The 23416-nt window shown below is 48.3% G+C and overlaps 2 protein-coding genes across 4 annotated transcripts in view; one reads left to right on the forward strand and one right to left on the reverse strand.

Annotated features, from left to right (window-relative positions):
- FGD1 (FYVE, RhoGEF and PH domain containing 1) overlaps positions 1-16799 on the forward strand; it is a 38283-nt gene extending 21484 nt beyond the window's left edge. For both annotated transcript variants that reach the window (XM_067724600.1, XM_067724601.1), the window contains 14 exons: positions 81-170; positions 857-1005; positions 2379-2535; positions 2641-2779; positions 8022-8080; positions 8226-8372; positions 8765-8857; positions 9020-9099; positions 12724-12754; positions 13267-13368; positions 13743-13868; positions 14045-14206; positions 15243-15386; positions 15923-16799. In XM_067724600.1, the coding sequence (XP_067580701.1) occupies positions 81-170; positions 857-1005; positions 2379-2535; positions 2641-2779; positions 8022-8080; positions 8226-8372; positions 8765-8857; positions 9020-9099; positions 12724-12754; positions 13267-13368; positions 13743-13868; positions 14045-14206; positions 15243-15386; positions 15923-16228 (1785 nt within the window). In that variant the 3' untranslated portion in view covers positions 16229-16799. The remainder of the gene's footprint in view (positions 1-80; positions 171-856; positions 1006-2378; positions 2536-2640; positions 2780-8021; positions 8081-8225; positions 8373-8764; positions 8858-9019; positions 9100-12723; positions 12755-13266; positions 13369-13742; positions 13869-14044; positions 14207-15242; positions 15387-15922) is intronic.
- Positions 16800-17016: 217 nt separating this feature from the next.
- TSR2 (TSR2 ribosome maturation factor) lies at positions 17017-21843 on the reverse strand. 2 transcript variants are annotated; one of them, XM_067724603.1, is made up of 5 exons: positions 21693-21843; positions 21439-21529; positions 18792-18883; positions 18062-18235; positions 17017-17819 (listed from the first exon to the last, which is right to left on the reverse strand). In XM_067724603.1, the coding sequence occupies exons 1-5, from the start codon at positions 21789-21791 to the stop codon at positions 17694-17696; spliced, it is 582 nt and encodes a 193-aa protein (XP_067580704.1). In that variant the 5' UTR covers positions 21792-21843; the 3' UTR covers positions 17017-17693. The 2 variants fall into 2 exon arrangements, with proteins under 2 accessions (XP_067580704.1, XP_067580705.1); XM_067724604.1 differs by lacking the exon at positions 21439-21529 and having other exon boundaries at positions 21693-21826.
- Positions 21844-23416: the final 1573 nt, after the last annotated feature.

Here is a 23416-nt window from a genome sequence, read left to right on the forward strand (position 1 = left end):
GCACTATCTGAGAATTCTGGGGGTTTTGTGAAGATTAGGGTACAGGATGATGGACCAGCAGTTGCCTCTTCTCTCTGCAGTTGACTGTGCAGCAGAAGGTGTTCCACATTGCCAATGAGCTCCTGCAAACCGAGAAAGCCTATGTTTCCAGGCTCCACCTCCTGGATCAGGTGAATGGTCCCTCAGGGGTGCCGGGGCACCAGGACCTGGTAGGCGGGTGCCAAGGAGGAAGTAATAGGACCTGAGCCCAACCCTACCATTGGGGCCAGAATCTAGAGTTTGGTAAGGCTCCCCTCTGACCTTGATCCCCATCCTATCCCTGAAGCCAACTCTGATTCATGACCCCAAGCTTGATCTTTGTATCAACCCTCATTCCTAAACCTGGGTAGGTATACCAGCCCTGACTGCAACTCTGACCCAGATCCTGAATTAACCCCTGGCCGTGAACCACACTCTGAACCTCATTCTAACCCTGGACCTATTCCTGACCCCCAAACCCACTAGAATCCCTAAGGGTAGGAATTTTTGTCTGCTTTGTTCACTGCCTGGCACACAGTAGACACTCAAAAATATTTGTTAAATGAATGGATCTAATTCCAAACTTCTCTCTGATCCTGACCCTGATCCTGACTTCTCATTGTTCCAGTGCCTACCTTCAGATCCTAACCTTGACAACCTGAAATCCAACCCCACATTATAAGCCAAACTCCATTCCCTCACTCCTCAGTCTCAAGATCAGTGCTGATCCCAAAACTCCACAGAGCTGCCCAAAGACACTGCCCTCACCTGCCAGTTGCCCCTTGCCCAGCTAAGCCCCAGGCCCCACTGGGCTGATCTCTCCTGCCCTGCCCCATAGGTGTTCTGCGCCCGGCTGCTGGAAGAAGCTCGGAACCGCAGTTCCTTCCCGGCTGACGTCGTCCATGGCATCTTCTCTAACATCTGCTCCATCTATTGCTTCCACCAGCAGTTCCTGCTGCCTGAGCTAGAGAAGCGCATGGAGGAATGGTGAGGGGCCCCAGACCTAGGCTGCCCGCCTTCCTGTCCACTTGCCTGCAGAGCCCAGGCCAGATGTGTGCACGAGAGTTCATTCCTGCCTGCCCTCTCCCCTCACCACCTTTCACAGAAAGAATCAGGCCTAAGCTCTGCTTTCTAGGCCCTCCCAATCTATAATGAAAGACAGATCAGGACTCAGAAAATTACAACAGAATAATAGCAAAGCTCTAAAGAGTATGAGGTTAGGAGCCAAACTCGCTGGGGTCAAATTCCAGTTCTGCCTCTTGCTAGCTTTATGATGTTAAGCAAGTTTCTTAAATTACTCTGCTTCAGTTTCCTCAGCTGTGAAATGAGGGTAATAGTAATAGCCTACCTTGTAGGGTTATTTTAAGGATTAAATGAGTTGATACATGTAGAGAGCTTAAAACAGTACTTGGTATGTAATAAGTGCTAAATGAATGTGAGCTATTGTTTTTTTTGTTGTTTTGTTTGTTTTTGTTTGTTTTTATCAGTGCTATGATAGAGCTGAGAATGGGAGGCTGTGGGAATCCAGATAAAGGGACCAAAACTAGCCTGGGGGTTAAAGAAGGATTCAGGGAGGAGGTGAGATCTGAGCTGAGTCCTGAGGTAGAAGGGCAAGGTTCATAGGCAGTCTCCTGGCTTCCAAGCTCTCCTCTTCCAATTCATCCTTTAGCGTCTATACCACCTGCCATAATGGTCTTTCTGAACAACAATCAGACCATGTCACTTCCTGATTAAATCATCTCCATGCTCCCCACACCCACAGGATAAAGCGTGTCTGTGTGACCACAGACGGCTGGCATGAAGTCACTTCCTACATCTCCCCAACTACTATGACCCCTGAGGGCTGAACCAGGGCTGGTTCTCATGTCTCCCCCAGCAGACTGTGACCAATGAAGGCTGGGACCAGGTTTGGTCCTCTGTATCCTCCAGTAGACTGTGACTCCTGAGGAGTGCAACCAGGCCTGGTTACTTTGCCCTCCCCTACCTGACAGTGACCCTCTCAGGGCTCAGCTAAGTGTGACTCATTTGTGTCCCCAGAATCACCCAGCACAAGGCTGGGCACAGAATCAAAAAGCAGTGTATGAAGTGGCCCTTGCAGTAAGGTCAGAGCGGGTATTCCAGGACGTGTCATCCCTTGTGCTCAAGGCAGGGCAGAGTTGGGGTGGGTGGCAGCCCAGGCTGTGGTCTCAGGTCAAACTGAGCCTTTTGGCCTACTTTGTGTATAATATAAGCAGCATTTCCAAAGGAGCAGACTGGCTGAGAGGTAGATTTCCAGGACTGAGATAAGACCGGCCTACAGGGTGGGGGCATTGTGGGGGACAAGAATCAGCAGGACCACATCAGCCCCTGTTTCCCCCTAGGGACCGCTACCCACGCATTGGAGACATCCTGCAGAAGCTGGCACCCTTCCTCAAGATGTACGGCGAGTATGTGAAGAACTTTGACCGGGCCGTGGAGCTGGTCAACACCTGGACAGAGCGCTCTACCCAGTTTAAAGTGATCATCCATGAGGTGCAGGTAAGCAGTGAAGCTGGTTGGGGCCGACTGGGGTGGACAGGTCTGCAGGGACCCAGTCAAGGGTCTTTGGCCAGACCTGAACCCTCCTGCTTCTGCCTGTCACAGAAGGAGGAAGCCTGTGGCAACCTGACCTTGCAGCACCACATGCTGGAGCCTGTGCAGCGCATCCCCCGTTATGAGCTGCTTCTCAAGGACTATCTGTTAAAGCTGCCCCATGGCTCCCCGGACAGCAAGGATGCCCAAAGTGAGTGCACACAACGGGCCCTGCCCCCCCCCCACCCCAAGACTTAACACACAGGGTCAGCCTTCCATTGCCACGTAATTGAGATCTCAGAATAGGACCTCCAAACTGAAAGGCCCACCTTGAGGGTCCAGAATGAGACCCCAGGATGAACCTCCAGGTTGAGATCTCTACCTGAGTACCCAGACAGAACATTCAGGAGTCCCCCCTCAGTCTGAAGTTCCCAACTGGAACTCCAGAGTTTGAGGGGCATACCCAGAAAGATCCCCTAAAGGGAGCCATCTGTTTCCTAGGTTGAGACCCCAAGGCTGACCCCTTGACTTGTCCTCAAACGAAGTTGTCCCAAGTGCAAAATGAAACTGAGTCTAAACCCCCAGGGACTGAGCCACCGGGCTAAGAGCCCAGACTGACCCTCTCAGGCCAAGTCCTCTTTACTGAATCTCCACAGCTGAGCTCCCCAGAAAGAGGCTTGTCTCATCAAACCCCTGACTTTCCATCCTCCACATTAGAGCTTCACTCCGTATCCACCAGCCACTACCCAGAATGACCCTCCCAAAAGAACCCCCATGTCTGATCAGAACCCCACAGAATCACCTCTCCAGAACTGAGCACCTCAGACTGGACTCCATATTTTCTGCCTCCCAGATTTGGATCTCTAGGCTGAGATACCACCTCCTTAGACAAGTACTCACACACTGAACCACTAGAAAAGTGTTTCATTCTGATTTCTTCAGTATGAGACCCACTCCTCAGGGTCACACCCCAAAGAGTGCTGCCCAGAGTCTCCCCAACTTTCTCTCCCCAGACTGTTACTTCCATTCATTCCTTCATTAATATAACAGCTATTTACTGAGCACCTCGGTGTTCTGTGCATTGTCCTAGGCACATGGGACATGGAGGTGAACAAGACAGACAAGGTCCTTGATCTCAGGGAGTGTGTATTATACTCGGGGAGATAGTAGACAAAAGTCATAAATACACTGGAGAACATTAGATAGGTGCTATGTGTGATTCAGAGAATAAGAGGGTAATGTGACAGTGACTGGGGGGTCAACTTTAGATTGGGTGGCCTCTCAGAATAGAGGATATTTGAGTCAACTCTGAATAAGAAGAAGGGAGCCACGTGCTGAGTAGGGAGGAGTATGTTCCAGGCAGAGGCAACAGCAGGTGCAGAGTTCCTAAGGGGGGGTGGGGGTGGGGCAGGGGGCGGCAGCTTGCATATCTCTGGACCAACAAGAGGACCAGTGTGACATGAGCATGACCAGTGAAGGTAGAATGGTGGAAGAAATAGGGCTGGAGACAGGAGCAAGACTTTGAAGGCCAAGATGAGGAGATGGATTTTATTCTGAGTGCAGTGGGTAGCCATGGCAAGGTTTTGATTAGGATCACTTGAGGAGCCAGAAAGGGAGCCGAGAGACCAGTTAGAAGCCTTTTGCAATAATCTGAGTGGGAAAGGTTGGCTTGATGAGAATGGTAGCAGTGGAAGTAGTGAGAAATGGTTGGATTCAGAATACATTATATTTGAAAGTAGCACTGAAAGAACTAGGGTGAATGGGTGTGGGGCTTGGGAGAAAGAGTCTCAAGAATGACTTGCATGCATATTTTTGGCTGGTGGTGATGGTTCCTGAGATGAGTTTAGGACTTTGATTTGGAGTTAGATGAGCCTAGAATCCCAGGGAGAGAGATTTGGATGTCACTAGCACAGGGATAGTGTGCAAAGCCATGAGGCTGGCCATAGTCACCAAGGGATTGAGTGTAAATGGAGAAGAAAAGGGGGCCAAGGACAAAGCTGAGGGAGGTGGAATCAGCAAAGGAGACTTAGAAGGAATAGCCCTAAAGGTAGGAGGAAAACCAAGAAAATGTGGGGTCCTGGAAGCCACAAGGGTCGGGAGCAGACAGTTGTGTCCACTGCTGTGTCCACTTCCTAAACTGAGCCCCTTCCACCCCACCAGATGGGGCACTTTGCTACCAAGCCTGGACTTCTAGAAAGAGCTAGAACACTAGAAAATTTGATAGCTGAACTCTACAAACAGACCTCTGCAGACTAAGTGCCTTAGTCCTTTCCCCGAAATGAGAATCCCCACTGAGGTATCAGGATGAACTATAAAACCTAAACCTCTAGAAAAAGCCTTCCAGACTGACTACCTGGGTTGAGCCCCATAGACTGACATCTCCAACCTGAGCCCTCAGGCTGAACCCAGTTTGAGGTCCCAGTTATAGATCCCCCACACTGGTTTCCCCAAACTAACATCCCCAGACTGAGTTTCCAAAATGCTCTCCCCACCCGGGGTGCTGAGAGTGGGTTCCCAGTCACAGCCCTCGGCCTGAGGTCCCAGAGGGAGATTCCCCCAAAAGAGCTTCCCAGTCTCATCTCCTTAGCCACCATTTTATAGACAGGTATTGCCAAACTGAGCACCCTAGATTACCCCCCGCCATTTACTGTCGCTCAGACTGAGACTTCTAGCTTGACCCCAAAAGAATGACTCTCCAGATGATGATGATACCTACCTCATAGAATTGTTTTGAGGATAAATGAGATGATCCAGGTGACGCTATTAGCACAGTACCTGGCACATGGTAAAGACTCAATAAATGTTAGTTGTTTTTATTACTGAATGCCCTGACTGATGCCCTCCATACTGAATGCCCCTAAAATCAGCCCCCAGATTGAGTTCACCTAACTTAGGTTCCTGTTTTATACCAATCTCAGCCCTATCTGAGTCCCTAGAATGAACTTCAGAGCTTGAGCTTGGCCAGCTGAGCTCCCCACATTGAGCCCAAAGATGAACCCCCCAGAAAGAACTTCCCAATCCAGTTTTCTGAGCTGCTCAGTATGAAAATCTCTGAATGAGAGCCAGCCTGAGATGTGCTCACTAAGCTCCCCAGCCCAAGATCTTAAGCTGACCTCTCTATTTTTTTTTACCCCTCAAGACTCAAATCCCCAGGTAGAGCCCCAGAAAGTACCTCCAGGTCTGAGCCCCCACTGAATCCTGGTTCCCCAGACTGACTCCCCCACTTTCTACTTCCCAGACTGAACTCTGGAGCCTGGACCCTAGACTCCCCAAACCAGGCCAGCTGGAACTCCTGGCCTGAGCAGCCTACCCTGAGCCCAAGACTGAACTCAAACCAAGATCCCAGACTGCCAAGCCCAGACCAGGCCCACCAGAGCTTCCAGACCAAGCTCCTACACAAAGCTCCCCAAAGCGCACTCCCTAGCCTGAACCCCCAAGTGAAATCCTGGACTGAAATCCCCACACTGAATCCCCAGACAGAGCCTACACACACTGGATCCCTGTAAATGCCAGTCTGTACCTCACACAATACACTTTGATAGCAAAGCGGTCTGAGCCCAGCGGCCTCCACAGGCCTGAACTTATATGCCCACAGCTTGCCAGAGTCTTCTTCCTGTCCCCTTCCCGGGGCACTGCCTACCTCCACAACCCAGCATGCCCGTTGCCCTGGGGTAGGGGAGATGCAGAATGTGTGGGAGAAAGGGCAGCTCTGATGTCAGCTCTGCTGCCTCCCAGGCAGATAGCCTAGGGCCGGCACCTCTTCTCTCTGAGTCTCAATATCCTCATTGGACAAACAGGGCACATAGGGTTGTTGTGACAATTGAATGATGGCATGCAAAGCATCTGTTCAGGAGCCCAGGAGAGGATGGTGAGACCTTGGCCCCATCCTAGGGAGCTCCTAGTCTGCTGAGGGATGCAGATATATAAATACACAATGGATACGTAGTGTGACTGGTGGGACAGAGGGGAGCAAAGGGGAAGGTGGAAATCCAGACAGTATCCTAATCCAGCCTGGGAACTCAGGGCAGGCTTATAGGAGGAGGTGAGCTGAATTCAGAAGACTGAGTTGGCCAGGTGAAGCAAGACAGGACATGTTTAGAGAGGTGCAAGTGGAGAAAGCTGGAGAGGTCAACAGAAGCCAGATCACCAAGGGCCTTGAATGCCAGGCTAAAGGACTGGGTCTTTACCCTGAAGGCAAAGGGAAACCACTGACAGATTTGAACAGAGGAGTGACAGCAAGCTGTATGTGAGAATGCTCCCTCTGGCAGCTAGGATGGAAAAGGGCTGGGAGGTTGGAGATGCACCTGAAAGGCCTGAACTGGGTTAGGGGCCACAGATCTTGAGCACCAAGACTTGGTCATGGAGGTCATTTTCCATGGTCATTTTCCTTGGTCATTTTCCCCTAGGAAAATAACACTTGGTTTGCCAACCATGTGGACCCTCTTCAGAAGCACCTGTGCTCCTCCATTACAGGCATATTTTCTGAGTGGGAAAATACAGCACCGTGCAGACAAGAGAGGGGTGCAGTGCAGCTGGGCCTCAAGCATGGGCAAGATTTGTTAGTGTGTGGAGACGCCTAGGGACTTATTTCGTTTTTTTTCTGATACCTGGTCACAATAGGAAATATGGAAATACAGGAAAGCTGAAAGAGGCAGGGAAGAAAATCACCTATGATACGAGACTCCAGAGAATAAGCGTGAGGAACATTTTGACATATTTTCTTCCTGGTGTTTTTTATACACGTATATTTGTGAAATTGAGATCATTTGGTATATACAAGTTTGTATCCTTTCCTTTTCTTAAAATGTCCTGAGCATTTCATAGATTATGAAAAACCCTACCAAAGCATCATTTGCAAAGGTTGTTTAGTATTGCATTATATGAATGCACATTTATTTAACTGGGTTGTTTCTGGTTTGACACTGTTGTAAACACCACGGCAATGAAAGTGTATTTGTACATAAAACGTGTATTTTCTTAGTATAGATTCCTATAATCAGAATTATTGAGACAAAGAATAGGATCATCTCTTTGCTTCATCTGACTTTTTTGTGATTATAAAAGTAATATGTGTTCTCTGTCAAAAATATGGAAAAAGAAGACAATAAAAATCACCCATAGTCCCATCATCCAGAGACAACTTGTTAAACATGGGTATATTTCCTTCCAGTTACATGTGTAACTATTATTGTTGTTTTTTTAATGGTAATAATAATCTTAAGCTTGTGTTTTATTGGCTGCCAGCTATTTCATGTCCTGTGATTCTGCTATTGTGGCATTAATTGAGTCAGTTTCTGATTTTAAGTGATGTTGCTATGGACATCTTTGAGGCTGGCACTTTCTGGAATGGGAAGGGTGTGGTCAGGCCAGGAGGAGGTATTCAGGGAGCAGAGAAGCTCCCAAGAGCCTTTTCCCTGCTAGCCCCCCCATCTGACCTCCCACTCTGCCCGCAGAGTCTCTGGAGCTGATAGCCACAGCAGCAGAGCACTCTAATGCTGCCATCCGCAAAATGGTGAGTGGTCCTTCTAACCCCTGCCCTTCCTTGGCCAAGCCACCTATCTCGATCTCCATTCTGGGGTGGGGGGCTTGCGACTTGTGGACATCTGAGGGGAGGCCAGCACCCCAAACCCTGCCTTTTATTCACTGTCTCCTGCCAGGAACGAATGCACAAGCTGCTGAAGGTATATGAGCTGCTAGGGGGTGAGGAAGACATTGTCAGCCCCACTAAAGAGCTCATAAAAGAAGGCCACATCCTTAAGCTGTCAGCAAAGAATGGGACCACTCAAGACCGATACCTCATACTAGTAAGTGCCACGGGTAGGGGTGCATGCCCCCCACCCCTGCCCGCCACATTGACCTGGTACTCACTCAAGGCTATACTTCCTGCTCTCCATTCTTTCCTCTACTAACTCATTGTATTTTCACTACCTTTACTGGGAATTTTTTTTCTCTCTACTTTACAGATAATGTAACTAAGACTTAGAGAGAAGTGACTTGCCCAAGGCCACCCAACTAGGAAGGGACTCCCATGCCTAGGCTCTTTCCTTGCAACCTTTGTGCCCAGTCTGGACTGTGTTTTCTCCACCTATTGCCTTGAGTCCCTAGCAGTAAAGCTTCGGGAGTAATAACGGAAGGGAGCTGGGCCACACCCCTTGTGGGTCCTCCACACATACACCTGAAACCTTTTCCTTCCTAGTTCAACGACCGCCTCCTTTACTGTGTGCCCAGGCTGCGGCTCCTTGGCCAGAAGTTTAGCGTGCGGGCACGCATCGATGTAGATGGCATGGAGGTGAGCACCAGGAGGTGGGAAATGGGGACCTGGAGTGGGGCCTTGGTGCTGGGAGGAACAAAGACATTCTGACTTTGACCCCAAGTGTGTGCATATGTGCAGGGGGCGAGGGCCCTGTAGAGCTCAGTAGGCCTCACCAAGCCCCTTTCTCTCTCCATTCAGCTAAAGGAAAGCTCCAACCTCAATCTGCCTCGGACCTTCCTGGTGTCAGGAAAGCAGCGCTCCCTGGAGCTCCAGGCTAGGTACTTGCCCTTGCCTATATCTTCCCTCCAGCCCCCTCTTCCCTTCAGATATGCTGAGGCATTCTAGGCCTAGTGCCAGGGCAGAGGCTACCTCCCTAGAGGAGAGATTGTTCCAGAGAAAGGGTGGGTACCTTTCCCCAAAGATGCTTGCTCTTCTGATGGGTTTTGTTAGAGGAGAGGGAAGAATGAGATAGTAAACCAAACATAAATAACAACAGCACAAATAGTTTATTGCAGATTCAGAGATTTAAGAGAAATAACAACCAAATGCAATGCTTGGTCCATGATAGGAGTCTGGTTTGAGAAAAACAGCCCTAAAAGACATTTGCAAGACAATAGGGAAAATCCTAACTGTGAACTGGGCATCAGCTATCAGGGAATTATTGCTAACTTTCTCAGGTGTGATAATGGTATAGGAGGATATAGGAGAATGGCCTTGTTTTTTGTTTTTGTTTTTTCTTGCGGTACGTGGGCCTCTCACTGCTGTGGCCTCTCCCGTTGCGGAGCACAGGCTCCGGATGCGCAGGCTCAGCGGCCATGGCTTACGGGCCTAGCCGCTCTGCGGCATGTGGGATCTTCCCGGACCGGGGCACGAACCCATGTCCCCTGCATCGGCAGGCGGACTCACAACCACCGCACCACCAGGGAAGCCCCAGGGCCTTGTTTTTTGGTGATGCATGCTGATGATTTAGTATCGTGATATCTGTAACTTATTTTTAAATGATTTATCAACCAAAAAATATATACATATACACACATATCTACATATATAAATATATATTAATATATACGAAATAAATATAGCAAAATATTTTTAAAATTTGCATCTATATAGTGGGTATATATTTAATGTACTTGTGTTATCCTATCTACTTTTCTGTATGCTTGAAACTTTTCATAATAAGAAAATTTTAAATAATAACAAATTTTAAAATAATGCCTAGCTATTTAACAAAGGGGCCTTCATATCCATTCTCTACTTGAATGATTATAATAATAGTTCACATTTAATGAAGACTTGCTCTTATGCCAGGCACAGTTTTTGTTTTGTTTTGTTTTAATTTTTATTTATTTATTTATTTATGTCTGTGTTGGGTCTTCGTTGCAGTGCACGGGCTTCTCATTGCTGTGGCTTCTCTTGTTGCAGAGCACGGGCTCTAGGTGTATGGGCTCCAGTAGTTGTGGCACACGGGCTCAGTAGTTGTGGCTCACAGGCTCTAGAGAGCAGGCTCAGTAGTTGTGGCGCACGGGCTTAGTTGCTCCGCGGCATGTGGGATCTTCCCGGACCAGGGCTCGAACCTGTGTCCTCTGCATTGGCAGGCGGATTCTTAACCACTGTGCCACCAGGGAAGTCCCTGCCAGGCACAGTTTTAAGTTGATTTTAACTTAAACAATTTAAGTTTAAATTCACTAGTCAGATTCTTAAAACAATCCTTGAAGTAGCCACTGTTACCATCAACCTCACTTTACAGATGAGGAAACTGAGGCACAGAAGAGTTATGCACCTTGCCCAAGATCCCACAGCTAAAAAGAAGCAGAGCAGGAATTGGAGCTCATGCTGCCTTCTGAGGGCCCAGGTGATAGGGTATCGAGGCCATGGTCAGGGCCAGCGAGTGGATGCACATGGGTAGATTATCTGCTTCTGACAGGCTGCAAGGAATTAAGAAATGAGAGTCAGAACCCTCATTGCTGGAACTGTGTGGAGGCAGGAGAGTGAGATGAATGTGGGCTAGAGGGTGTCGTCCTGGAAGATGAGAGAAGGGAGTTAGGTTTGATGCTCTGAGAGACTGAGAGAGCATCTCAGAGGCCTGTGGCCAGGAAAGTGAGAACAAAGGCAACAACGGGCACTTCCAGGGGAGGGCAGGTGTGGGGCCCAGTCAGGCCTCAGCAGAGCCTAAGTGATAAGCCACGTGACTGGGATGAGTCTTCTGCTGGGAGGCTGGGAAGGAGGGGGCTGCAGAGGGATGCTGGGCCCAGAAGGGTGCACCGAGCAGTGTAGGGTTTCCTCCTAGTGGCAGAGGGAAGGCATGGAGCATTTGCTTTGCAGTTGCTTTTACTGCCCTTTAAAAAGTTGTTTTTAATGAAAATTTTCAAATATCCAGAGAAGTAGAAATACAACAAATACCCATATGCCCACCATTTAGACAACTGATTCTCAACTTTAGTGACACAGGAATCAGCTGAGGAGCTTTTAAAAAATACTGATGTCTGGGACCCACCCCTGGAGACTTTGGTTTAATATGTCTGGGGTATAGCCTGAACATGGGGAGTTTTAAAAGCTCCCCAGATGATTTTAACGTGTGCACCAGGGTTTAGAACCACTGACTTAGGAATCAGTATATATTTTTGCCTTCCTTCCCCAACTCTCTGGTCTGCCCTGCAGTCTCCAAGGCCTCCACCCTGGTGCAGGCCCATCAACTGCTCACTAGGAGTAGGACCAGCTTCATGGCTGACTCCTGCCTGGCCTCTTCTAATTTTTAGTTGCTCCGTGGCATGTGGGAGCCTGCCTTCTTTTTTTTTTAAATCCAAACAAATTTAATAAGTACCATATCAAATGACTTTATCAAGATCACCAGATATATGGTTGATATAAAAATTAATTATATTTCTACATACTAGCAACAATTAGAAAATAAAATTAGAAAAATAATGTTCTTTACAATCATATCAAAAGTATCAAATACCCAGAAACAAATTTAATGAAATAGTTTCAAGACCTCTACCCTGAAAGCCATAAAATTTTGCTGAGAGACATTTAAAAGGAACTAAATAACTGAGAGATTTATCATTTCATGTACTGAAATATTCAATATTGCTAGGACTATGATGATCTCAAATTGATCTACAGCTTCAGTTCCAATCAAAATCTCAGTAGATTTTTTTGTGTGTAAAAGTTGACATACTGATTATAAATATATATGGAAATGCAATGAACCTAGCATAGCCGGACCAATCTTGATGACAAAGTTTGAAGATTTACATTACCAGATTTCAAGACTTAGCAAAAAACTACTAAAAAGTGTTTTATGGCAGAAGGATATAAATTAGACAGACTGAACAGTCCAAAAATAGATGCATACATATATGGACACTTAAAGACAAAAGCAGTAAATACAGTTCATGAGGGAAATTATGTAGAGAAATTAGATATCTCTATGGAACAATATGAAGCAGCCTTATAAACTTTGATGGATAATAACATACTATTTAAAGCTTAAACAAAAAGCAACTCACACTGATTGAGCACCTAGTGTATCAAGGATTGTGCTGGGAACTTTACAGATCACCTCAGCCCCATTTTCCTTCTGTCACAGCACTGATCCCCCTGTATTGTCCCTGTCTCCCCCTCTAGACCGTGAGCTCCTTCCTTGATGGTAGGGTCCTCTCTGAGGCCCAAGTTCCTAGCACAGGGTCTGGAGAGTATTAATAACTGTTGAATAAATAAACTCAGATAGGTTATATGACTTGCCTAAGGTCACAAGTGATAAGTGAAGGAGAAAAGGGTCAAACTCACATCTTTCCAACTCCAAAACACCTGCTCTTTACCACTACAATTGCTTTTGGTTGGCCTGCCTAACCCAACATCTTTCTTTCCCCCTGCCCCCACCACCTTCCCTACCCAAGGACTGAGGAGGAGAAGAAAGACTGGGTCCAGGTAACATCCAAGAAGGCTTTGTGGTAGGGGGCTGGAAGAGTATTAACAGGTCTTCAAGGGGGTGGTGGGCTCTCCCCTAAAATTCACATCTCACCAGAATGGGCCTGAACACCTGCCTTCCAATAAACTTTACCATCCCCTTTTCACAGATAAGCAAACTGAGGTCCAGAGGTTAAGCAGAAACTAACCAATTCTTCCTTTAGAAAGCTGGCTCCTCTGAGGGTGTAACCCCAGTGAGTTAAGCCCTGTAAAACCTTAATCCCAGATAGTAATAGCCAGGAAGGCCTTTTGTGGTTTTTCAGCCCCTGATCCCCCTCCCCCACTTCACAAATATAAGAACTGAGACCTGGATTTGGGAAGGGACTTGCCCAAGGTCATACACCTAGCAAGGGGTAGAGCTGGGCCTAGAACCCAACTTTTCTGACTCCAAGCTAGGTTATAGGAAGGTTGAAGTAAGGGTGGAAATGGGTGAGTTTTGAGGTGTTCTGACCTCTTCTTACACCTCCTCCCAGGCCATCAACTCTACCCTCCTGAAGCATGAACAGACGCTGGAGACCTTCAAACTGTTGAACTCCACAAACAGGGAAGATGAAGACACACCCCCCAACTCTCCAGTAAGAGTCCCCACCCCCTCCTCCTGCACCGGGACCCCCTCCGGGCCTCCAGGTGCCCACCTTACCTTGTGATGCTCCTCTCCCCTTCCCAGAGGGTAAAGACCAGAGAGGCAGTACATGACCTCAGAAGCACAGTCTTCTTTTGGTAGGGCCACAGAGAAATCATTGGGCAAACAATGCTCAGAAAGTAGACGTGACTGGTCGTCAGTCGCACAGTGAGGTAGAGCAGAGCCAGGACTCAAAGGCAGGTCTTCTGAATGTATCTGCTGCCTCCCAGTGATGATCCAAGCCTTGGGGCAGGGGCAGGGGCAAGGGCTGGATGGACTGGACTGGGGAGTAGCTGTCTCTGACCTGAGCCCTGGCCCTCTCTCCAGAATGTGGATCTTGGGAAGCGGGCACCTACGCCCATCCGGGAAAAGGAAGTCACCATGTGCATGCGCTGCCAGGAGCCCTTCAATTCCATCACCAAACGCAGGCACCACTGCAAGGCCTGCGGGCATGTGAGTGCTGGGAGGCAGGGGCAGAGCTAGGGAGGGGACAGGCTGGCAGCCCAAAGGCCCACTTCTAAATGGGCACTCTCTAAGTGGGGGGAGGCTGTGAGTCTGCTGTGGGAGTTGGTACACTGAAGGGGAAGGCCCGCTGGAATCAGGCTGTTCTTACCCACTTGCCACCCCAGGTGGTTTGTGGGAAGTGCTCTGAGTTCCGGGCCCGCCTTGTCTATGACAACAACCGCTCCAACCGTGTGTGCACTGACTGCTACGTGGCCTTGCATGGGGTGCCCGGGAGCAGCCCAGCCTGCAGCCAGCATACACCCCAGCGCCGGAGGTCCATCCTGGAGGTAAGAGCCAAGCCCCCCAACTAACCCACCCACACTGACCACATGGGCCCCAGCCACCCACGCAGTGGTGGCTGAGGCCTGGGCATCTCTGAAATCGTAGTACCGTGTGTATCCACTGAACAAGTGACCCAGGCTTGGAGTGAGTAAAATGAGTATGAGTGAATGAAAGAGTAATTTTTATTTAAGTGCTTTATTCTTCACAGTAACTTACCTATCAATGCTATTCCTATTCCTGTTTTACAAATGAGGAAACTGAGGCCCTGGGAGGTTATTTGCTCATGTTACACAGTGAGTGGCAGCTTTCTTATTACAAAGTAGGATATATGCACTGAAGAAAGTTAGACAATATAAACAAAAATACCGTATTCCTTTGACCCAGAGATTACCACCATTAATGCTTATGCTTCCTATCTTTCTAGATGCACGCACATACACACACTTTTGCTTTTTAAATGAGGTATTTATTTTATTTAACGCTTAAAGAAAGCTAACTCTGTGCCAGGCACTCTTCTAAGCGCTTTGTATGTATTAATTCATCTAATCCTTACAACAGCCCTATATGCTCTCCTTCCAAGTCAATATATTTCCATCTAGGGCTGGGATTCTGGGACTGACTGCCTTACCCACCCACCCAACCCCTTAACCACAACGCTAGGTTGCTTCTCGCTGAGTGCAGGGAATGCATGTGATGAAAGATGAAAAAAAAGATGAAGTGTAAATGCATAAATGACTTGAGGAATAAATGGACTGATGGAAGAATGCCTGACTGGCATTTAGGTGCCCCCACTGAGAGCTACACACCCCTCCCAGCAACTCTTAGAGGCAGCAGCCATGGCCCAAATCTGGCAGACAAGCCTGGCTTTGAATCTCGACTCTGACTGAGTGACAACAGGCAAATCACTCCTGCCACCTGAGCTTCAGCATCCTCCTCTGAGACATGGAAATAGCAATGCCTATGCTGAGGGGGTGTTGAAGCCAAGAGGAGCCAGGCTAGGCCTCCTATCAACATTGATGCCCCCCATGTCTCTGGCCACAGAAACAGGCCTCAGTGGCTGCGGAGAACAGCGTCATCTGCAGCTTCCTGCACTACATGGAGAAGGGCGGGAAAGGCTGGCACAAGGCCTGGTTTGTGGTCCCTGAGAACGAACCCTTGGTGCTGTACATCTACGGAGCCCCTCAGGTGTGCATCCTACTCCTTTGGGTCCTTTCAGCCACCTGGCAAAACCAGGCTGCCCTCCTTTCACATGAGTCCTTCACCTCTCCTTGACCTTGGAGGATAGGGTGAACCTAAGGAGAAATCAGAAGCCCCCACCCTTGTGAGACAAAGACTGGCTGGAGACAAGGAGTGACTGTGGGTCAACTTATGTAGAGAAAAGTCGGTGACTTGTGGGAGGGCTAGCTTCTTGGAGGAAGCTGTAGTGGAGACAAGGCACTGCTTAATCCAATTTGGAATGGGGAAGATGCAGATGGGGGGCAACAGCCCAAAGGGTGGAAAACATTATATGCTAAAGAGACTAGCCCACCTGGTTTGGGGTGTGGAAGGAAAGAGGTATTTGAACCAGCCTGCGTTCTAGCCCCAGTTCAGACATTTTCCTGTTGCTCAGTGAAGCCACATAAGGTTCTTGAGCAAGGGAAGAAAAAGAGGGGTTTAGCAGATACAAAACCAGTGAGAAGCCCAACCCCTAGGTGACCCCTGGCTTTGTCCCTGTCCCCCAGGATGTGAAAGCCCAGCGCAGCCTGCCCCTCATTGGCTTTGAGGTGGGGCCTCCTGAGGCTGGGGAACGGCCTGACAGACGGCATGTCTTCAAGATCACCCAGAGCCACCTGAGCTGGTACTTCAGTCCTGAGACAGAGGAGCTGCAGCGGCGCTGGATGGCTGTGCTTGGCCGGGCAGGCCGTGGGGACACGTTCTGCCCAGGGCCCACACTGTCTGAGGACAGAGAGATGGAGGAGGCACCAGTGGCAGCTTCAGGAGCCACGGCAGAACCCTCTGAAGCCCCCCAGACCCGAGACAAGACCTAGAGGGTTTGTGGGTAACTGGGGCCCCCTGCCCCACACTCTAGCTGCCCATGTCCAATTGAGGGCCCCAGCCCGCTCTCTCCCAGCTCAGTCAATACTTGAACTCCCATCATGGGCACTTTCAATCCTGAATGCTGGGTCTTGGGTTTTTTAATTCATCTTTTCACAAAACCTGGGCTTTTAAAACAAATATTCCTACAGTGATGTTAAATTTTTTAAACCCTGTCCTCCAGGGAGGGTGGGAGCTGTTGCTAGACCTGCCTGAATTAGGCCATTTCCCCCTAACCCCTCAATACCCTACAGCTCCTGCCTCCACCCAATTCCCCCCAAAGCACCAGAGGCAGGAGATCTGGATTCAAGTGCCAGCTCTGCCACTGACCCCATGGTCCTGGCCCACCCCTGCCCCCTCAACCAGTGTCTTCACATGTATGATGCTACATGGGGTGGTGACCTCCTGCCTCTCCCACGGCTTACAGCTTCTACCTGGCCCCAGGCTACCCAGTATTTTATCGTCCAGACCCATGGCAGGGCCACCGGGCAGGACAGGGGAACGGGGGTGGGGGTGGGGGGCGGGGAGGACAATGAATACTCTTTGTTTTGTTTTTTAAAGAAAAATACAGTTTATTTCAGGCTTACGGAAACGTTCAGAGCGCTGCTGTGCTCCATTCGTCCGTTTGTTTGTCCAAAGTACCAGGCTGCTGGGGTGGGCCCAGAAACTGCTCCCTTGCTGAGCTCTGAAGCTCAGCTCCCAGAAGGCTGATTCCAAGACTACTCACAGGTCAAGCCACAAATTAAACAATAAGGTATTATTTATTGAGGTCTTAAGCCTCATCCCTGGACTTCAATGGGATGAGGAGTTTGAAAAGAGGTTGAAGGAGACAGAAAACAAAGCCCCAGGTCCCCCGAGCTCACTGCCTAGACAAGGTCTTAGACATCCTGAAGGAGCCCAGGGCTGGACACTGGGCTGCAGGAAGCAAGCATTCCTGGGAGGTTCCAATTTCTGGGCAGGGGCATACAGCTGCTCTGTGTGGGGGCAGGGGGAAGCGAGGGAGAGGTACCACAGCTACTTCCGTTCACATCATCAACTAACCATGAGCAAGCTCATCTTAACATTCCTTACCCAGCGGGAATACTGGTTCTCCTGTTGGTCCTCTCCCTTCACACATCCACCTGTCTACTACCAGCCAGCGTTTAGCTTTTCCTCTAGTCACGCCCATACCCACTCATCCCTCCCTCTTCACACTGACTGCACCCAAGTGGCACTTTGCTGGGAAACCAGGCCTCATCACTCAGACCACCCCAAGACCAAAGACCCTTGGGCTCTTCTTCCCTGGAAGGAGCTGGACAGGGGAATGGGAGAGGGTGGAGATGGGGTAACCAGTCCAGAGGTCCATGACCCTCCAAAAAACCCCTACAAACAAGCCCCAAACAACTAGCAAACAAGGACCCAGACTATTTCCAGCCCCACTCATTTCTTTCTCCGGACAATGGTCCAGCCATCCTCCACTATCTCCTCTTCCTTAATAGTCTGGGAGTCTGGACCAGGCTGGGGGCAGACCCCATCTGTAGCTGCCCCATCATTCGTAGCTGCGACCTGGAGGAGAAATACAAGAGAGAGCTAAATACAACACCTCCCAACTGTGGCCAATGGAAACCCAGGCTCTCCCAGCTTTGCCAGGACTGGCTGTGTGACCTTAGGAAAGTTTCCTGCCCTCTCTGGATAATACAACCACCACCACCATCACCACCACCCCCATCACTTCCCTGTGAAACTAGCTGATCTTCCAGAAGACTGAAAATATCTGCATCTCCACACCCAAGAGGCACCCCCTTCACCTCCATCTCCTCCACGCTGTTTGCATCATCATCCTCATCAGTCTCTCTGGCTGTCGTCAGTGCGGTGGCTCTGACCTTGCACTTTCTTTGGGTGATGAGAGAGGCCATCTCCTTCAGAGCAGCCCTATCACCCCTCTGGAAGTGGTGGAACATGGTCTGTAGCTGCTGGCTCACCTACCAAGAAAACATTCAACCAGCTTGGATTTTCTAGAGAACCTACAATATAACCAGCCCGTGTTTGCAGCAAGAGTGGGGAGGGGTCTGGAACTTTCCAGAAGAGAATGGGTCTCTTTCCTCTCCAAGGAGTTCACTAATGAAGCAACCACATATGAAGGGCTCAGTAAGGGTCTGAAGCATTGAAGGAGGGCCTCCTAGCAGGGAAGGCACTAGAACTGGGTTTGAAAGGTGGAAGATGTAAAAAGGGAAGGCAATCCCAGCGGGGGCAGTTATGTTAACCAGAGCAGGGGTGGAAATGTACCTGGCCTGATGTGTCTTTGAGATGGGGGTGACGAACAGACCTAGCTGAGAATGATGTATAGAGAGAAATAGAAGAGGCAAGATTTGAAAAGCCTGGGAAGACTAGACTCAGGCAATAGGGAGTCATAGAACGTTCTTGCACAGGACTCAAGAAAAGAATGGTTATAGCCAAGAGCATTGGTCTAAAACAGACAGCTAGGGAGAAGAAAGGCTGCAGGCAGGGAGACAGCAGTTGTATCCACGATATGCTCACCTGGGGCAGACTCCCATCCTCCACAACCGTATCAAACTCGTTTGTCATTAGCTCCCCGAGGAAGTCCTCCACCTCATCTAGCTCCAAGTCAGCTGAGTAGGAAAGGATAGGGTCCTCTGATCAAAGACCAGCCAACTTCATCACCCCTGCCCACTACCCTTCAATACCTACTTAGTGGATCCACATCTGGTTGGTGGATAAAGGTTCAGTGAGCCTTTTATTTGCTAAAGTGCTCTACTTTCCAGGTTTTAACATGATTTTTAAAAAGAAAAAACCAAACACTAAATAAAATACCTAATTTCGAATCTCCTGCATTCTACTAAGCCCTCTATTCCTGCAGCATTCCATCCACACTCGCCATCTTTCATCTGGCCTATTTTAACCGGCCTCCTCTCTATATGACCTTGAGCATGTGACTCATCTCCAAGCCTCAGTTTTCTCATCTGCAAAGTGATGTTAATAGTAACCTCCTTGAAGGTCTGTTATGAGAAGTCACCCAAACAAATGCCTAGCACAGGGGAGACCCATAATCCATGTTCACTTCCATCACTCAAGGGCTGAAGTTTTTGAAATGTAGAGACTCTTCCCAGCTGTTGTTCCACCGACACAGGAGGCCATAGACCAATGGCATAGGTAAGAAGAAATGGATGTAAGTACTTGCCACAATGAAATCATCACAGCCTTGACCTAACATCCTATCGTGTTACTTTGGCTAAGACTCTTGGCTTCAGTTACCTTATAGGCCCATGCTCTACTTTTTCTGAATTAGAGAATAACTCAAGAAAGTCTTCCACAAAGCTCCTTCCTCTCTCTTCCCTCTGGGAGAGCTCATTCACCCCCTTGGCTTTCCCTAACACTCTAATATCCCCCAAATCTGTCTCCAACCCAGACTACTCTCCACCTTTTTCACAGGTGCCTCAGACCCTCCATATCCAAAGCCAGATTCATCATCTTACCCTGTAAACCTACTTCTCATTCTCCAGCGTTCTTCTATACCATGAAAGGCACCTAAGCCACCCAGCGACTCAAACCTGAAACCTGCCCCCCTTCCCCTCCCCCTCTACAGCCAAACAATTTCCTTAGGGCCACGCCTTCTTGTCCATGACTATTGCCAGTGCCCTAGTTCAGGCCTCATCATTTTCTAGACAGAAACAGCTTCCTCATCAGTCTTTCCCTCTCCAGTCCATGCTCCACACTGACTACTTTCTAGCCAGAAAACCCCATTGTTTTAGATCCCGCTCATGAATTTTTAATCACCTACTGCAGTGTTTCATGTTCTGCTTCTGAGAAATAACTGTCCTGCTGGGTTTTAAGGGAAGCTATTCACAGAAAACTAATGGGAACCAAAGGTAAACAGCTTTCTTTTTGGTGATTCTTAACCTTATCCAAGCCTTTAATATGTTAATGATTACTGTGACTCTTAAGTAAGAAACTGAAGAAAAGAGCTTTTCTTATATAATTTGACTGGAGAAGGTTTTTCTTCGCTGAACATCTAACAGAACTAGTCTTCCAACGCCTGCATTTTGGCAAACACTAGCTTAAAGGACAAAAATCAAAGGCCCATAAGACCTACCGTGTCTCACCCCTTTCCAGGGTCCTCTCCAACCCCCATTCTCCACCACTCCTCCCTTCCACACACCCACAAGCACACACACACGGTTACTCTAACAGTGAGCTCCCCGCCACTTTCCAAATATAACACATAATCTCCTCATACCACAGGACTTATTTTTGAGTGCTACTCTCTCTGCCTCCCCCACCTAGTTAACTCCTTCTCATCCCTTAAGATTCAGCCCAATCACCACCACCCCCTAACGATCTCCAAAAGACGCCTCCTTCCCAGTCTCACATTACCCAAGCACCGAGCTCCTCTTTACTAGAACACCTATCACCCTATGTGTAAACGCCTATTTACTTATCTGGATCCCTCACTAGATGGTAAACTTGAGAGAAAGGACACTGCCTAATGTCATCTTCAAGACTAAAAAACTATATGAAAAATTCTGTAAAAATCATACTTTGCAAAAGACTCCCTGCAGGGCCCCTTATTCTTAACGACCCTCAAGACACACCAAAGATGTAGATCTCTGCTGTCCACAAAAGTCAAATGTGGTTACTGAGCACTTAAAGTGTGGCTAGACCAAAAACATGAGATGTGCTAAAACTGAAAAATACCCACCAGATTTTGAAAACGTAATGCTAAACAAAAATGTAAAACATCTCATTAATAATGTTTTATACTGACTACATGTCGAAGTATTTTGGATATGTTGAGTTAAATAATATTAATTTCATCTGCTTCTTTTTACTTTATTCAAGTGGCTGCTGAAAAATTTTAAATTACGTGATGCGACTAGCATTGTATTTCTATTGGACTGCGCTGGTGGATACTTTTATATCCATTTTACAAATTATGAAACTGAGTCTCAGGGGAGTAAACCGACTTGTCCAGCCTGATACCCTGAGTCAATGGCACGGCCCGTAAGGCATTCGAACTCAGGATTCTGACTCCAAAGCCTGCATTCATTCCACCTCGCCCTCAGGTACCAACCGACAATTGCTCAAGAGGAAGTGCCGACTCACTAGGATCGGCCTCCTCCTTCCCACGCCCCACAGAGACACGTCCTAGCGCCTCACATTCACTCACCATTGCGGAAGAAGTACTCCTCCACTGCACCCCCCAGCCACTCAGCCTTCTCCTGGCTGTGCACACCCCCGAAGCCGTTCTCCACAGCGATCTGCGAACACAGGCCCAAGCCCACCACGTCAGCCCGGGAGCCGGACTACGGGGGCGCAGGAGGCCGCTGCTTACACCGCCCAACCAAGCCTCCGGCGGCTCGCCGGACCAACTCCTGTTGTGCCCCGGTCTTTAACCTTTGTCCCAGCCTTGGCCCCGCTCACCTGCAAGGCGGGCCAGGCCTCCAGCGCCGCGCGGACAGCAACCCCGAAGAGCGCTCGCAAATCTTCAGCAGCGCCCGCCATCATCCGGCCGCGGAGCATGTGACGTCCAGGCGGGCCAATACCAGCGCAGCACCGCCCAGGCAGAAGGAGTCGGAAGCCGAGCCTGAGAACGCAGATTCGCCTTTCCGCAGACCTGGCAGCAAGACTAGAGCAATAGAAAAGTCTGTCGAGCAATCGATGACACCACCGCGTCACTCACATGTAATAAATCTAAGGAAGCCAGGAGCGGAGGGCGGCTGAGGCCATGAGTTCCGGACCCATGGGTACTACGCAGAAAAGATGTGGGGAACTTATTAAAGATGCACGTTTCAGGCCCTAGGACAGAAGCAACCTCACGTAGCATTGCCTAAAAATCTGCATTTAATAATGCATCCTAACATCTTATAGAACACTCCACCCAATAACAGCAGAATACACATTTTTCTGAAGTGCACGTGGAGCATTTTCCAGGACAGACTATATGTTAAGTCTAAAGCAGGCCTCAATAGATTTAAAAGGATTGAAATCATACAAAGTACATTCTCTGACCACAATGGAGTGAAATTAGAAGTCAATAACGGAAAGACATTTGTGAAATTCACAAATATGTGGATATTAACACACTTCTAAATAACAAATGGGTCAAAGAAAAAAATCACAAGAGAAATAAGACATCTTGAAATGACTTGAAAGCTAAAGCACAGCACACCAAACTTTATGAGGTGCAGCCAAAGCAATGCTTAAATGGAATTTTATAGCTGTAAACGTCCCTATTAAAAAAGAAGAAAGATCTTAAATGAATAACCTGAACTTCCCCCTTAGGAAACTAGAAAAAGAAGAACAGAGTAATCCCAAAGCAAGCAGAAGGAAGGAAATAATAAAAATTGGAGAGGAAATAAATGTAACAGAAAATAGAAAAACAACAGAGAAAATCAGTAAAACCAAAACTCAGTCTTTTTAAGAAAGATCAACAAAATTGACAAACTTTTTGCTACATTAACTAAGTAAAAAATAGAGAAGATTCAAATTACTGAAATGAGGAATGAAAGAGGTGACATCACTACCAACTAGTCAAAAAAGCCCATATGTTGCATGGTATCGTTTATATGAAATGTACAGAACAAGCAAATCTATGGAGACAGAAAATAGATTAATGGTTGCCTAAGGATAAAGGAAGGGGGAAAATGTGGCCTGACTCCTAATGAGTATAGGGTTTCTTTTAGGGGCAATGAAAATGTTCTAAAATTAGATGTGGTGATATCTGCTGTTAGGGCCTGAGTTGTGTCCCGCCCCCAACCCCATTCATACGTTGAAGCCCTAAGCCCCAGAATGTGGTTGTATTTGGAGGCAGAGCCTTTAAAGAGGTAATTAAGGTAAAATGAGGCCATGTGGGTGCACCCTAGTCCAATATGATTGGTGTCCTTATAAGAAGAGGAGATTATGGCCCAGCGGTTAGGACTCAGTGCTTCCACTGCAGGGGACACAGGGGGTTCAATCCCTGGTCAGGGAACTAAGATGCCACAAGACGCATGGTGTGGCCAAAAAAAAAGAGATTAGGACAGAGAAACCAGACGCATGCACAGAGAGATGACCATGTGAACACACATCTGCAAGATGAGGAAAAAGGCCTCAGAAGAAACCAAACCTGCCAACACCTTGATCTCAAACTTCTAGCTTCTAGAGCT

This window comes from Pseudorca crassidens, chromosome X (genome assembly GCF_039906515.1).
Source record: "Pseudorca crassidens isolate mPseCra1 chromosome X, mPseCra1.hap1, whole genome shotgun sequence".
Classification (NCBI taxonomy): domain Eukaryota; kingdom Metazoa; phylum Chordata; class Mammalia; order Artiodactyla; family Delphinidae; genus Pseudorca; species Pseudorca crassidens.

Excerpts from the sequence above, each read along its gene's own strand:
- TSR2 (XM_067724603.1), bottom strand. The coding sequence starts at position 21,791 with ATGCTCCGCGGCCGGATGATGGCGGGCGCTGCTGAAGATTTGCGAGCG. Across the intron at positions 21,530-21,692 it reads AGGCCTGGCCCGCCTTGCAG|ATCGCTGTGGAGAACGGCTT; the intron begins GTGAGCGGGGCC and ends CTGTGTTCGCAG. Across the intron at positions 18,884-21,438 it reads GGAGTACTTCTTCCGCAATG|CTGACTTGGAGCTAGATGAG; the intron begins GTGAGTGAATGT and ends TTTCCTACTCAG.